Here is a 13092-nt window from a genome sequence, read left to right as displayed (position 1 = left end):
TAAATGTTGTGTTATGATACTACCTATAGGGTGGTAAACTTAGTTATGAAAAATAGTTCAACTGCTCTGTGTCCTTTGGAGTTCTGTTAATATGGAGGGTGGGAGACAAGTTAATGTAAGCCAACTGACTGTCTGGGTCTGTTTTAAAAGCACTGGTCTTTGTTCTGCTTGTATATTGCAACTTAAGCTTGGATTGGTTAGGAGTAAGACAGTAAAATCTGATCTTTTGTAAACCCTTCCACTGTGACAAGATTGAATTTCATTGAAGAAATATGAAGAAAACTCACATATTTGAGAAGGGAGGCTCAGAAATGTTCGAGAGTTGTATGTTTATTGCTTTCATATCTACTACTTTGCATTCACTGTGCTGCAAACTTTAACTTGCTCTGAACTGATATGTGTAATAAGATGTCAAGATGTGTGATGTCCATCCAACTGAGGGATAGCTTTCCTTGTTGAACAGGAAGGAGAGAAAGAAAAACTGTGGCTATTGTGCTTCCGCTGTCCATCCCATCTCACCTTGCTGCAGACCCAGGAAAAGACAGAGCCCAGAAAGAACCCACAGAAACAATGGCAGCTCCAGGCCCAGCCATTCCTAGTAGGTGATGTTTCAGGTTGGGGTAAGAAGGGACTAAAGTTACATACTTTGAAACATAAAAATACATATACCTTTTTCATTATTAGACAGAATTAAACAGCTGTGAATAATAGTCTCCCTGTTAAGATTTCATGCTGCTTGAAACTAGTACTCATCGACTTATATGTGCATATTAAATAGCTCCTTAGAACTGCTCTTTTGTACTTTTTGTGTCATGTGAAGGGCAATGTCTTATTGCAGCTTCTGTATTTTATTTGAATTGACTGTTTGTCCTTATCTTGGTTTTCCCCTTAACTCTGTCCCACATGCAAATCTCAGTTTTCAGGCAGGTTGGAAATCTGTCTTTATATATCTCAGATTAATTATACTCTCTAGGTTATTCTGGATAAACTTTCTGAACTGAGCGTTCAGAACATCATCTTGCTGTGGAGCCTTAAAATACTGCTTCACAGAAGATTATTAGCCTAGAGGATGTGAGAATCAAATATACTTGGAGTGAGACTGAACTGTCTGAGGTTCACCCCATGGTCTAGCTTTCCCAAGTCCAGATGTTTTTGTGATTCTCTTCATGACTGCCCTTTCCCTTGAAAGACTGAGCAGTGAAGTTAAATGTTTGATGTGATGTCTAGGCCAGTGTTTCAGCTGAAACTTTCAGAAAGAAGAGTATCATGCTCTGAACTTTGGAAACATTAAGCAGGACACGGGGTGTTTGAGGAGACCTAGATTTCATTTGCTTGCCATAGACAGCTAGTACTCCTCTTATTTATTTTTTTCCATCCCTCTCTAGTTGCTCTGTTTTACTTCGTTGCTAGCAAATCAAACATTGGACCTTGAAAGTCAGATTTATACTCCTGCTATTTTTGTTCAAGACTTCTACCTCCTGTGTCTGAGAACAAGCAATTTAAATTTTTCTTCTCTAAGGCTCGTTAGGATAGGAGTGCATTGAATGAGCAACTTTCCCATCTGCTGTTGTGCTTACTGGAAATATTGAGGTTCTAAACACCTTATAGCTGTAGGACTTAGAGTGGTGTTAGACACGTCTGATGGCATTACTGGCCACCGGTTGTATAGCAGGTGTTCTCACTGCAGGTTTAAAACATGATAGTTCTAACTTCTCAAGCAACCAAGTGCTAATTAGGTCTTGCCCAAATTGATTGAATATTTTAACTTTGTTGTTGCTTTTTAATTTAATTCTTAACCCTTATCAAAAGTTTCACTTATGCAAAGAAAATGGAGCTTTTAAAATTTGCTTGAGAGTAGCATATCTGCTGTAGCTCACGTGTAGCTCATGTGCTTGTGAAAGCCCACATGCAAGACCATGATTCTAGATGCTGTGTTCACAGTGATAGTGGAGTAATCTGAAAGTTTAAATCCATGCTGATTTGGGAGTTTGCTGTTAGTAAATACTTCTGCTAAAGTCCTTAACCATTTTGGGAGAAGCTGTGAGAACTATGAAGAAAACTTTATCTGTTTCCTTCAGCTGCTGCAGATGCTCAGATAACCATTTTATGAAGGACAAGAAAAATCCTGTGTCTGTCCTAAATACAACTCCGGAGTGAATTTGGTGACTACTTTCCTATAGATGGAGAGTGGTATGGATGGAGGCCGGGAATAGGAATACAACTGAAACTGTCAGCTGTCAAATTGGTAGAATTTGATGCAGTGACAGATTCCTAGCATTAGAGGAAAAACATTGATTTGCAGAAGATCACTTGCTGTTTTTTGACTTTCTCAGTGAGAGTCTGGTAGTATAGATGGCTACAATTAGAAACTCTGATCTTTCCCAGATTTCTAGGGTTAGTGGTAATTAATTTAGACATTATGTTAATTAATAGAATTTGTGAGGCTCTGGTAGATGTTCTTGGTTTGAGGAAAAAAGATTTAATTTGTATTTGGAGCTGATGTGGTTCCGGTATGTTGGATTTTTTGTGTTTTGGTTTGGTTTTTTTCCCCCAAATTGCATTTCTGACTGTCATGTGGTAATCATGGGAAAAGAAACGTGAAATTATGATTCATTTTTCTGCATTCCTGTAAAGTAGAAAATAAATGGGAAAGATTATATATTTTTTCTGCTGGATTTAGTGGCTTCATTCTGCAAAAATGCTTTTCCCGTTTCATTTTTGATTAATGAAGTTCTACTTCATTCTTTATTTCTTTGAGCTGTAGGCTGTGGGAGCTGTTTGAATCTTTGCCAATGACTGTCATGTATTGGTTGCTTAGTCCTTACGTGACTTTGCCAGCATGTTCGGTATCATCATCTGTCATCTTATTAATGCTGTATTCCTCCAGTTGAAAATACAGCTGTGAATGAGTTGAGGTGCAAGTGCCAAGAAGTGGCTTAAAGAATACCTCAAAATAAAAGTATTTTAATGGGATTTTTCTCTATCATGTGGCACCTCTCTGCATCAAGTCAGTACATCTTGTAAGTCACTAAAAGCCAATATAGTTTACTGTTTTGTTAATATTGTTCTTGACTTTTATTAGGAAATATGATACAATTTCTAAAATAAAGAATATGTTGGAAGATTCAGTAGGGCAGCATTAACTCCATTAGCCAAGTAGATACGTAGTAGTAAATGAAACAACTGTTTATTTAGCAAAGGTTGCTGTCTGGCCTTAAACAGATGACTCCCTGGGAAAAGAAAAGGGGCATATGCAGTTCATAGGAGGAAATTTTTCATCTATTGGTGTATTTAATCAATTCAGCTTAAAGCAGTCAGTTGCTTTTCTGCTGTTGAAGGTTGCTATAGTTTTACTAGGAAAAAAAGCAGTAAGGAGTTACATAGTCCATGTTAATGTAACCAGAGCCTTTTAAAATGTAATATCTTAGAATGACCTTTTTCTTCTGTTAAACCTATTTTGGAGGTAAGACAAGCAGGCAAAAGAGCTTCCTGATGGATGACCTGTACAGCACTATCAGCAAGTAGTTGATTATTTGTTCTTGTGCCTGGGGGGTGAATAATGTGGTTGCAGTGTATAATGAAGGAGATGCCTCTGGTGTATTGCTTTCCTCAGGCTGTAGAGCTGTGCCTGATGTCTTTGGGGGCCCTAATCAGGAATTACAGGGGGGGAAAAAACCCACCCTCAAGGTATAGGGCTGGAAGTTACTTCCTTTTGCTGCTAAATCTGAAACTGAAACAATAAGTAGTATCCTCACGATTTTAGGTGTCACCAGGGCATGCAGGGGTTTGTGACTGGAGACAGATTTCTCCCTTCCCTTCTTTGAACTCACAGGTTTTTATTTCAGTAGTTCTGGTAGCGTTTGGTGTATCCATTTTCATAGCATATGGCCGTCTTCATCAGGTGCAGTATCTGGAAAATGAATACTGAGCTCGGTGCAGCAGAACTGGTGTCTTTAGATCAGTTTGCACAGTCTGTAAGCATTTTTAATAGATGTGAAATTCCAAGTTTTGCTGAAGTAGTACTGGTTAATGAAGTTCTTTTGTTCCTCAGAAAAAAAGAAAGCTTAAGAGAGGCTGTATTAGAAGTTGTTGAAGAATTATTTTTTTTTTAAACACACGTGGTGGGAATGTCAAATGGGTGGATAGTTATACACAGACGTAGATTGGTGAGGCATGCTTCTGGCGCTGGGCTGCAAGGGTTAAGCAGTTGTCTTTACAGATGTCAGTTTTGCTGCTTCTGTGTATTTTTATAAAGCAGGGAAAGACACCAAGGACTGGACTTTGTCTTACCAGTATACTCGAGGTTCTCCCTGATGTCACTTGGACAACCTGGAGCAAAAGACTGTTAAACTTGGACACAAAAGAGTAAATGCAGGTGAACATAGGCATGTGTGCAGTCTATGCAGGGCAATGCTGAGGAGACCAGGTGGCCTCAGCTCTACCTGTTCTGATCTTGGCTTTGCAATCTCTTTTATTTTTTTCCTTAGTTATTTAAATAGCCTCAGAAAATAATGCTTTTGTCAGTAAGTTCCATTACTGAAGAGGTTAAAATGAAAATCCTAAGGAAAGGATGCAACATTAAGTCCTTGTTTGTCCAGTACTTTCACTGTTGCTCGGTAATCCTGAGCAGTATTTTTTTAACCTTGGAAGAAAACCTTTCTTTTGCCCTTTTCAGTTGATCCATTGCATATGACTTTTTTCATTAATTCTTTCTTGTCTCTTGAGTTCTAGCAGAATTATTTTACATCAGCTGAACTTTTATAACTGTCCATATGTGTTTTCTTTGTTCAAGGTGAATGTGAGGTGTTTGACCTTTTTCATTGCAGGGTTAGTCATTTTACCTGGCCTTTACCACAGATGTAGAACTTGCATGTGGACAGTGATGAAGGCTTGGAGCCTCAGTTCCGCAGAGACCAAACTGCACTGGACAGGATGAAATGTATCAGGGTGGTCTGAGCTGTTCTTGATAGGAGAGTCTCTTGAGTGTCATACTGATTTCTTTGTCAAACAGGAATATTTTGAATAAAATAACTAAAATGGAACATTCTGCCTTCCCCACTGTGCTTGCAATTACCAGTTCAACACAGAGAGAATTAGAACCACATATAGCCCATCTTTTAAAAACAGTTTAAATTAATTTTCTATTTCTGTGGGCAAAGTTATTTGTACTGTACTTCTAAGTAGCTAGCTGCTAATAGTCCTCAAGTCATCAGTGAAATCAGTTACGGGTAGTTTGGAGGATAAAACCGGTGAGCCAAGTTAATTCCTGGATTGTTGATTTCAGATTAGTAGCATAAGGGGAAAAATTTGCCCATTTTGCTTGTATATAGCTATATTGGCTACAGATGCAAAATGTAATTTGAAAACGTGATAGATATTGTATGCTGTGCTTTATGGCTTTTTGGGTGGTCTGTAGGGAGTTTACAGACATTGACAACGCATTTCTCACTTGCTGCCTGGTAGCTGGATTTCTGTTGGATACTTGGGAGAAATTTCCATGCTAATGCCAGCATTGAATTTGGCACAAGATTGGCATCATTTATAGAAATTGCTATGCTTGGCTGTACTTCTGTTCATATAATCCTAATTACATGCTTTATTGTGAAATTGTTGTCAGTTATTAGATTCTTATTCAATTCCGACCTTCCTGGAAATGTAGAAATGCATTTTATTTCTGACTTAAGAAGACTTCTTGTTCCTATGGGGCATGATGAAACTTAATTTCCCATGTTCATTCATTTCTGTGCTTCTGTACACTACTGTACCACACTGTCAGCTGAGATCTGTATCTTCCTAGCACAAGTAAGCCTGGTCCTTAGATTATTGCCTTGCTCTCTTTTAATACTGTTGCTTTGAGCCCTCATGGGCCTTTCAGTCTCTTGTGGGCTGAGAATGTTCAGATTCTTTTCCATGATGTTGTTCTAGTGGATGCAAAATAAGTTATTACCTTTACTCATTTTTGGCTTAAAAAAAAATATCTTATTCCACACAGCCATATAAATGCCTCGTCTGGAGACTGGTGGGTCAGGCATGGCCTGAGCTGGATCAGACCTTACAACCTGGTTAGATCTGAAGGGAGTTCTCCAGAACTAGAGCCAGTAGTAGCTCTGCATTGTGCTTCAGTGCAGAGACCCCCTAATGGGGGGGTGTGCGTGATGATGTTGGCAGAGGCCAGCATCAAACCAGAGTTAACATGGCCAGCTGATCCAAGCTAGTTCTTGGTGGAGATGCTGGAGTATTTCTGCTTTGTTCCCTCTAGCTGCTTTGTTCTGTTTTCTCTAATATTCTAGCACTTCTTTATCCCACTGCATGAAAGAGTGGGAAATGTTTTTGTCTAGATGGTTAACTTGGTGAATAAGGCTTTATACTAACGTGATGGGAGATGAAAGCAATCTTGTAGGTTAGGGCACAGAGACGTTACATGAGTGCCGAGGCAGGCTCTTGCAGCCAGTATTTTTAAGGGAGGAAAGGGTAGGAGTGGGGTTGCCCCTTTCTCTAGCAGTGAGCTGTGATCAGCTCAGTCCATCTCCTGTAATCATCACACCCTGACCATACCGTATTTTAGACTCAGTTGTACTTGTCTTTGATTTAGTGGGTCTGCGTTTTATTTTGTTCTAAATTAAATAAGTAACTCCAGACAAGGATTGCCTTTTCCTGCAGCTGGGCTATGTGTGTTTGGCTTTCTCCTGGTATTTGGGGTTTTATCTGTCTTTTGTGAGTCCAGACCACTTCCAGCCAGCATGTAGCCTGCACTGTTGTGTGTTGCAGTCACTTTTGGCCCCTGTATTCATAGTGATACGGATAAATGACATTGGAAGTCTGTAACAAGACTCTCATTTTTGCTGAAAAGGCAGCTAATTTCTAATCTGTAATTTAGAGGCTCCTAGTGTCTTTCCTGGCGGAGCAGCATGCGATAGAGATTAATTTCCAAACCAGTAGTTTGCTGTGACTTCCAAAAGCCCCAATGAGTGTGACATGGCCCATGGTGAGAGCAGCATTTCTCTGCCTGCAATAGTTTGCATTCTTCAGCAGCCAGGCAAGAGAAAGGAGCACAGATGCTTCTGGTTTGATGTTACAGCCTGAAAGGATAATTTACACGCTACTGAAAATCAAGAACACACCTGAGCTTCTAGTTTGAAACCTGAAATGTTGTTTTGTTAGACTCGATACATTTTTTCTGAAAGTGCCTGTTGCAAGATAGTTGGCATACATAATTTTACTTTTTACTTTACACCTCTGCTAGTAATCATTGGTGAGTATCAAAAATAACCACTTTAAACCTAGGGAAGGTGAAATGCATGTGACAGAAGGTAAATCTTCTGAAACATTGCAATGGAGGTATGTCATCTGTGGCGTCTAGCATTTAGTATGTGTGTGTTTTCTGGTGCCTTGGCTGCAAAGCTTGTAAAGTGCTGAGTTAGTAGAAAGCCCAGGATGTTGTTGTAGTTAGAAGTGATGTATCTTACTGCATTTCTTCTTCTTGTATTTTCTATTGGGAAGAAGGAAATGTTAGCTTGAATGGGATAAGACTGATGACAGGTTGGTCAGTGGCTGTAGATGTTTTAGAAAAAAAAAAAAAAATCTCTGCTGTTTGTGCAGTATGGATATTGTCTTTGGAAGAAGGAAGAGTTAATAAAAATTGAAGGCTTTTTTTTTTTTTTCCTGGAATGGATATGTTCCTACACATGATCCTACATGTGGAGGTGGTAAGGTTGGACAGGAAATAATTTCTTGTGGGAGGAATAAGCTGGAGGAAGTTAGGAGGGAAGCAGCACATGGGGGAAACACAGCTGTCAGTATGTGAAAGGTGGAGGAGAGATGCACAGGTGCATTTCTAACATCAAGTGCAACAGGGATGGTGGGTGGCAGGCGGGTGCCGGCAGAGAACACATAGTATGTGCCAGTATCAAGTGCACACGTTTTGCAATTTCTGTTACCTAAGTTATGTCAGATGTAATTCTTGCCTTGGCTCGGGAATTAAATCTTAATGGGATTGAAATCAATGGCACAGTTTACACTGACCTATCTGGTCTGGTGCAATCATTTGGTCTTAAGTACATGTTTAGGCTTTTCTGTTCTGCCAGTAAGTGATGAAAAGCTTGTGATATTGTTAGGTAATCTACTGCAGCAGAAATTCTGGTGGTGTTTCATAAAGGAAAGCAAACTTCTCTATTTCCACTGAGCTCTTTCTAAAAAGGGTATGAGAATTCTTGCTTATTTTAATACATCCTGATCGTTAAGCTCTGGAGGGATTATCTTTTACTTCCCTGTTTGTATTGGGCTTTTTTATTGTATGGTAGTGAGATCCAGTGGATCTCAGTGTGAGGAGGCCCCTGAGCTTAACTCAATGCAAGGACACTACACCTTTTGGTTTTTCTTGTGTATCTTGTGTGAATTCTAGTAGTTTTATTTTTTGTATCAAGTAGTTGATTTACAAGATCACAGTGTATTCAGAGATGCTGAATGCAAAGCTTACTTGATAGGAGAGTTACAGATGTTCTGAGTGATGACTTTGTTTCTGTAGCTTTTCCCTGTTTGTAGAATAAACTGTGACTTTGCAGTTTCCTATTGAACAACATCACATGAACTTGAAGCATTTTTTCCACCGTGAGTGACTTTCTCTTGAAGAAGGGCTGCTTGATTACAAAGTTGTGGGTTGGAATAGACAAGGAATCAAGAAAAATTTCAAAGCTCTACCACGTCAGGACCTAGGAAGAGTGTCATACAAATTATGGGCAAAATTATCTCTACTGCAAGCAAGAAAACTCTGTATATCATTGCATGCATGGTTTCAGTAGTGCTTTGTTTTTATGACTACAGATATCTTGGTTATTCTAGTGATTTCTGAATTAATGATTTACCTGCACATTCTCTTGCTTTAGTATTTTCTGGAGATTCAGAAATGTTAATTTGGGAACACCTTGAGGTAAAAATTATCTGTGATAACAGGTGCTAGCAAATAGAAACTACTATGTAGCTATTTTGTTAGAAATGTTTATTGCTTTTCCATAAGGACTTGCTGCTTTTTGGTGCCTTTTGCAGAGGAGACACTTGCAGTTTTTATGATATTGTATCCCTTGCTTTTGTTTTCCAGAATATGACAAACTGGGCTTTCTCCTGAACCTGGACTCAAAATTGTAAGTAGAACAGTAGGACTCTTCTTTGTTTCCGTAGTCACAGATTTATGTTGTAAGCAAATTTAATGTCACCTGGGCAGTTGGCTTACTGGATTATACACTTCTACCTGGGACAGCCAAGTCCTGCAGCAAGCTGGCAATTACAACTTCTTTCGTTACACTAGGCTTTGCTGGCCAGCTTGGATTGTGGTTCACTGTCATTAATTCCTTAATGACTGATCAAGAGGCTATAAATGTCCACCTGAAGCCATGACACTCAGTCTGCTCTAGATATCCTGCTGTTAATCTTCCAAGTGAGGAAGAATGTATTAAACATTTCAAAGCAAGAGGAGTGTCAGTCTGCAATTTACTGGGATGCTTAGAAGTTTGTATTTCCTTTCCACTTGTTTCTTTAAAAATGGATACTACTATTTTTGTTTGTAAACTGGAGTGGAAAGAACCTCATCACAAGGCAGTGACCATTTGCTGTGTCAGAACAGCAACAAAGTGCTGAAGGATGATACTCATCCTCTTTGCCATAAATAAGTCAAATTGAGACTGAAGTTCTTAACACTAGGCGTCACTAGCGACTCTGTTTCTGAGGTCAACAGCCTTGCAGAAATTCTGGTATTGGGAGCAAAAGGACTGCTAAAAGCCTTTTGCCTCTACTACTTAAAAAGGCACTGAAGCAATCTAGTGGCATTGAATGACTTGAGAATGCATCCCCTGTACAATGTGAATATAAAAACCATTCTTAATGTTTAGAAAGTTTCCTTGTACTTACGGGGTGTAACAGTTTTGAGTTTAGTCTTGTTGAGCAGCTTGGGAGCTTCCATACTGAAAGAAAAGCCTCCTAAGGGTTATGGGAATTGCTGTTTGTAGGAAATGGTAAAAGTCTCTAGGTAAAAGCTTCTTTTACAGAAGCAGCTGGGTGCATAAACTCTACTATAGTAACTTAACTGGCAAAAAGGTGCTGTAGAAGAACACGCATGAGAGAAGGAATATAAACTTTTTGTTTGTTTTCCTACCCCTGAAGACTGTATCTGTGTGCAGGAAAGGCGGCATTTACTGCTTTAATAGCTGGTCAAGGTTTCTTTTGGTCTCATTTAACGTAGAGTTCTGTGAGGGTTTTGTTGCATGCTGACTAGAATCCACACTGGTTGCATAGTTACCGATTTTCTTTATTGAATTTATGTATTGGGACATCCTTGTGATTTAGAGACAATAGCATATGTACCCTTAAAACACTGTGGGTTGAGATGTTACATTATCTTCAATTTATACATGTAGAAGTCAAAGCAAAGAGAATAGTCAAAAACTGGGAAGTGGGTAAGTAACCGCTGAATGAATATTCTGGTGTTGGTAAAGGAAAAATGGTTTTTAAGTTAAGTAGTCTGATTTTGGGTTTTTTTCCAGACTACTTTGCTTATTTTGTAGTGTTGGCTTTATTGAACATGCCCATTGACTGTCCACACACTTTGGGCACACCGGCGTTATATAGAACATCAGTGTGTGCTGTGTCCAAACCACTGCTTCAGTCTTGCTCTTCCTATTTCTCCTTCTGTGTTTGCTGTCCTTTTCTTTGTTGCTTTTAGCAAGTCCCATTGAGTCTTCCTTCCTCTCAAGCCTCCGTTACATCCTTTTTTTTCCCCTTGATTATAGCTCTCTTGAGACATGGCCTGCTCCTTCTTATACTTTAGCATGAGGCCAAGTGAAGTTTTTACCTAATTGAAGGCTTCTAAAACCCTAAAATTCTTTATTGAAACCTCCCATCATAAAGACTCTCCATTATTTTTAATAAAAGATTTTGTTGACTACTTTAAAAAAAGATATTTATATAGCACCTTAAATATGCATGTTTGCTTTTCAAAGCCATAAAGTTAGCTTCTAGAAAGGCTTGTAATAACATGAGCATAATTAAAATAAATATTATGAGGTTAAGTTAAGGAGCAAAGAAGTACTATACATAGGTGAAATAACCTTTTTTTTTTTTTTTTTTTTTTTACTGTAATTGTCTTTTGATTTTAGGTTGTCTTTTTTTTCCTTTTTGTTGTTTGTTTCTTCTGTGGAAGTAAAGCTGGTGCTGCTTTGACAGTGGACCTGATGACCTGCAGAGTTCCCATCCAGCCTGAGTTACTCTAATTTTTTTTTTTTTTCAATAGCAAGGGAGCCAGAAAAAAAGTTGAAAATCCCATAAAACATACTAAATCTTCAAAGAGAAATGGGTGACAGCCTAGGGGAATTTGCTGCTGTTTCACAAGTTCACCATGTGTGCTCAGGGTACCAAATATGTTTTCTAAGTACACACTGAATTCAGTGGAACTTTCTGTGACTCAGTCAAGATGGTACCATTGTAGAAGCACTTTCTGGTTAAAAAATTTGCTTAGAGTTGAAAGAGGTAATATGTTCTGCACTGGTGACTTTATTGCAGAAATAATTTAGTTATGCCTGTTGTGATATAATTGTTCTGGTGGAATTTTGCCATAGATCATAACTTTATAGGGTTCACTTAACTGACAGCATGTGAGTCTTATGTGACTTAAAGCACTTGGGGCAACAATCAGTTTTCTCTCTTCTTTTCCTTAATCTTTCATTTGTTCAAAATCTGTTTCTGGCTGTGTTAGTTGATGTCACTTAAACTGATGACCTGGAGGACTAACATTTTCTATAAAGTATCTTTGATTTTTTCATGTATTAGTACTTTAGTGTCCTCTACCATGTAGATGTCCGGGGCATGTTATTCAGATATAATTCAGTCTCTTGTGGTAACAGCAATGTAATGATTCTGTTCATTGGTTCTTTTTGAGTTCATGGAAATGGTAATGAACCAGATTTGTTCACTTTAGTAAGAAAATCTTTCAGAAGTACTTGAGGATTGTTTTCTGTGGGAACTGTATGTCTGATGCATGCCTTGCTATAGCACTGGGGAGCATGCTGTGGCTAGGAATCTCATCTGGAAGGGATGGCCAGTTTTAGAGATACTGTACAGATGCTTCATGGGAATGGCTGGTTCTGACCAGAAGTCTTGTTGCTCTGAGCTTGTCAGAAAGGAGAATATCAAGAAGCAAGATGCTTCTTTTCTGCTGCCTGTGCTTAGGCTAACTCTTGTCTGGAAAGTCTTTTCCATCCAAAGCAGGATGGTATCCAGGTGGGGTTTGTTAATGAAATACAGAATGAATGGAAAGCTGAGGACATCTGTAGGCAGCATGCTTGATGAATTAGTTGTTTCCTCAGTCAAAACAAGACCTAAGGCTCCTCAGGACCAGATAAGTGAAAAAGATCTGTTGCAAGAGGAGTTTCTTTTAGTTATGCTTGTACCAACCATAACATCATTACCAAAATTAGAATATCAAAACAAAATATGCACAAAGTACAGAAACAGGCCAGTTGTATCAGATTCTCCCAGGTCAAGGGGTTTCCCAAGCCACAGAGCCACATACAATTTTAAAACCTATAAGAATAAAATCCAACATTTACTGGTTGCATAGAGAAAAGTACCAACAGAAAAAAAAAATTATAAAATCCACCGGTCTTAATTCATGGAGGGGCCAAGACCATCAGTCACATTAGTGACTCAGCCAATGGATTACTAGGTGCCATCAGATGCCAAGATTTGCAGTCACTTTCTAACATCTGTGCTTGGCAAAGGGTTGCATGCTTTTATTATTATTAAATATTTATATTGTAGTAGTTCCTTGAGGCAGGCCAGGTCCTAGAAACAAGAGTCTCATTCACTACAAATTCTGTGTTGTTCTCTGAGCAAAATCTATGTTTGCATTGAATTGCATGAGATTTCTGTAGGAGAATCAACATATGATCGTGTACTTAATTATAGTCTGTGTCTTACTGCATATTTAGTGGGCCCAGCTGCATGGTCATTCATTATTCTGTCACTTGCTACTCTGTCAATGCTTGGTTTAGTCACCTTAACGATTACTTTGACTATGCCTTGGCATGTTACAAGTATATATTCACT

At 38.7% G+C, this 13092-nt stretch overlaps 1 protein-coding gene across 7 annotated transcripts in view; it reads left to right on the top strand.

The window, feature by feature from the left end:
• Positions 1-13092, top strand: part of ST3GAL3 (ST3 beta-galactoside alpha-2,3-sialyltransferase 3) — a 189228-nt gene that overhangs the window by 40907 nt on the left and 135229 nt on the right. For 5 of the 7 annotated variants that reach the window (XM_074906358.1, XM_074906355.1, XM_074906357.1 and 2 more), the window contains exons 4-5: positions 464-598; positions 9095-9137. In XM_074906358.1, coding sequence (XP_074762459.1) covers positions 464-598; positions 9095-9137 — 178 coding nt within the window. The remainder of the gene's footprint in view (positions 1-463; positions 599-9094; positions 9138-13092) is intronic. The other 2 variants (XM_074906359.1, XM_074906356.1) reach the window with 1 other exon arrangement.

This window comes from Athene noctua, chromosome 5 (assembly GCF_965140245.1).
Source record: "Athene noctua chromosome 5, bAthNoc1.hap1.1, whole genome shotgun sequence".
NCBI classification, from domain to species: Eukaryota; Metazoa; Chordata; class Aves; order Strigiformes; family Strigidae; genus Athene; species Athene noctua.
This window is presented reverse-complemented; position numbering and strand designations above follow the sequence as displayed.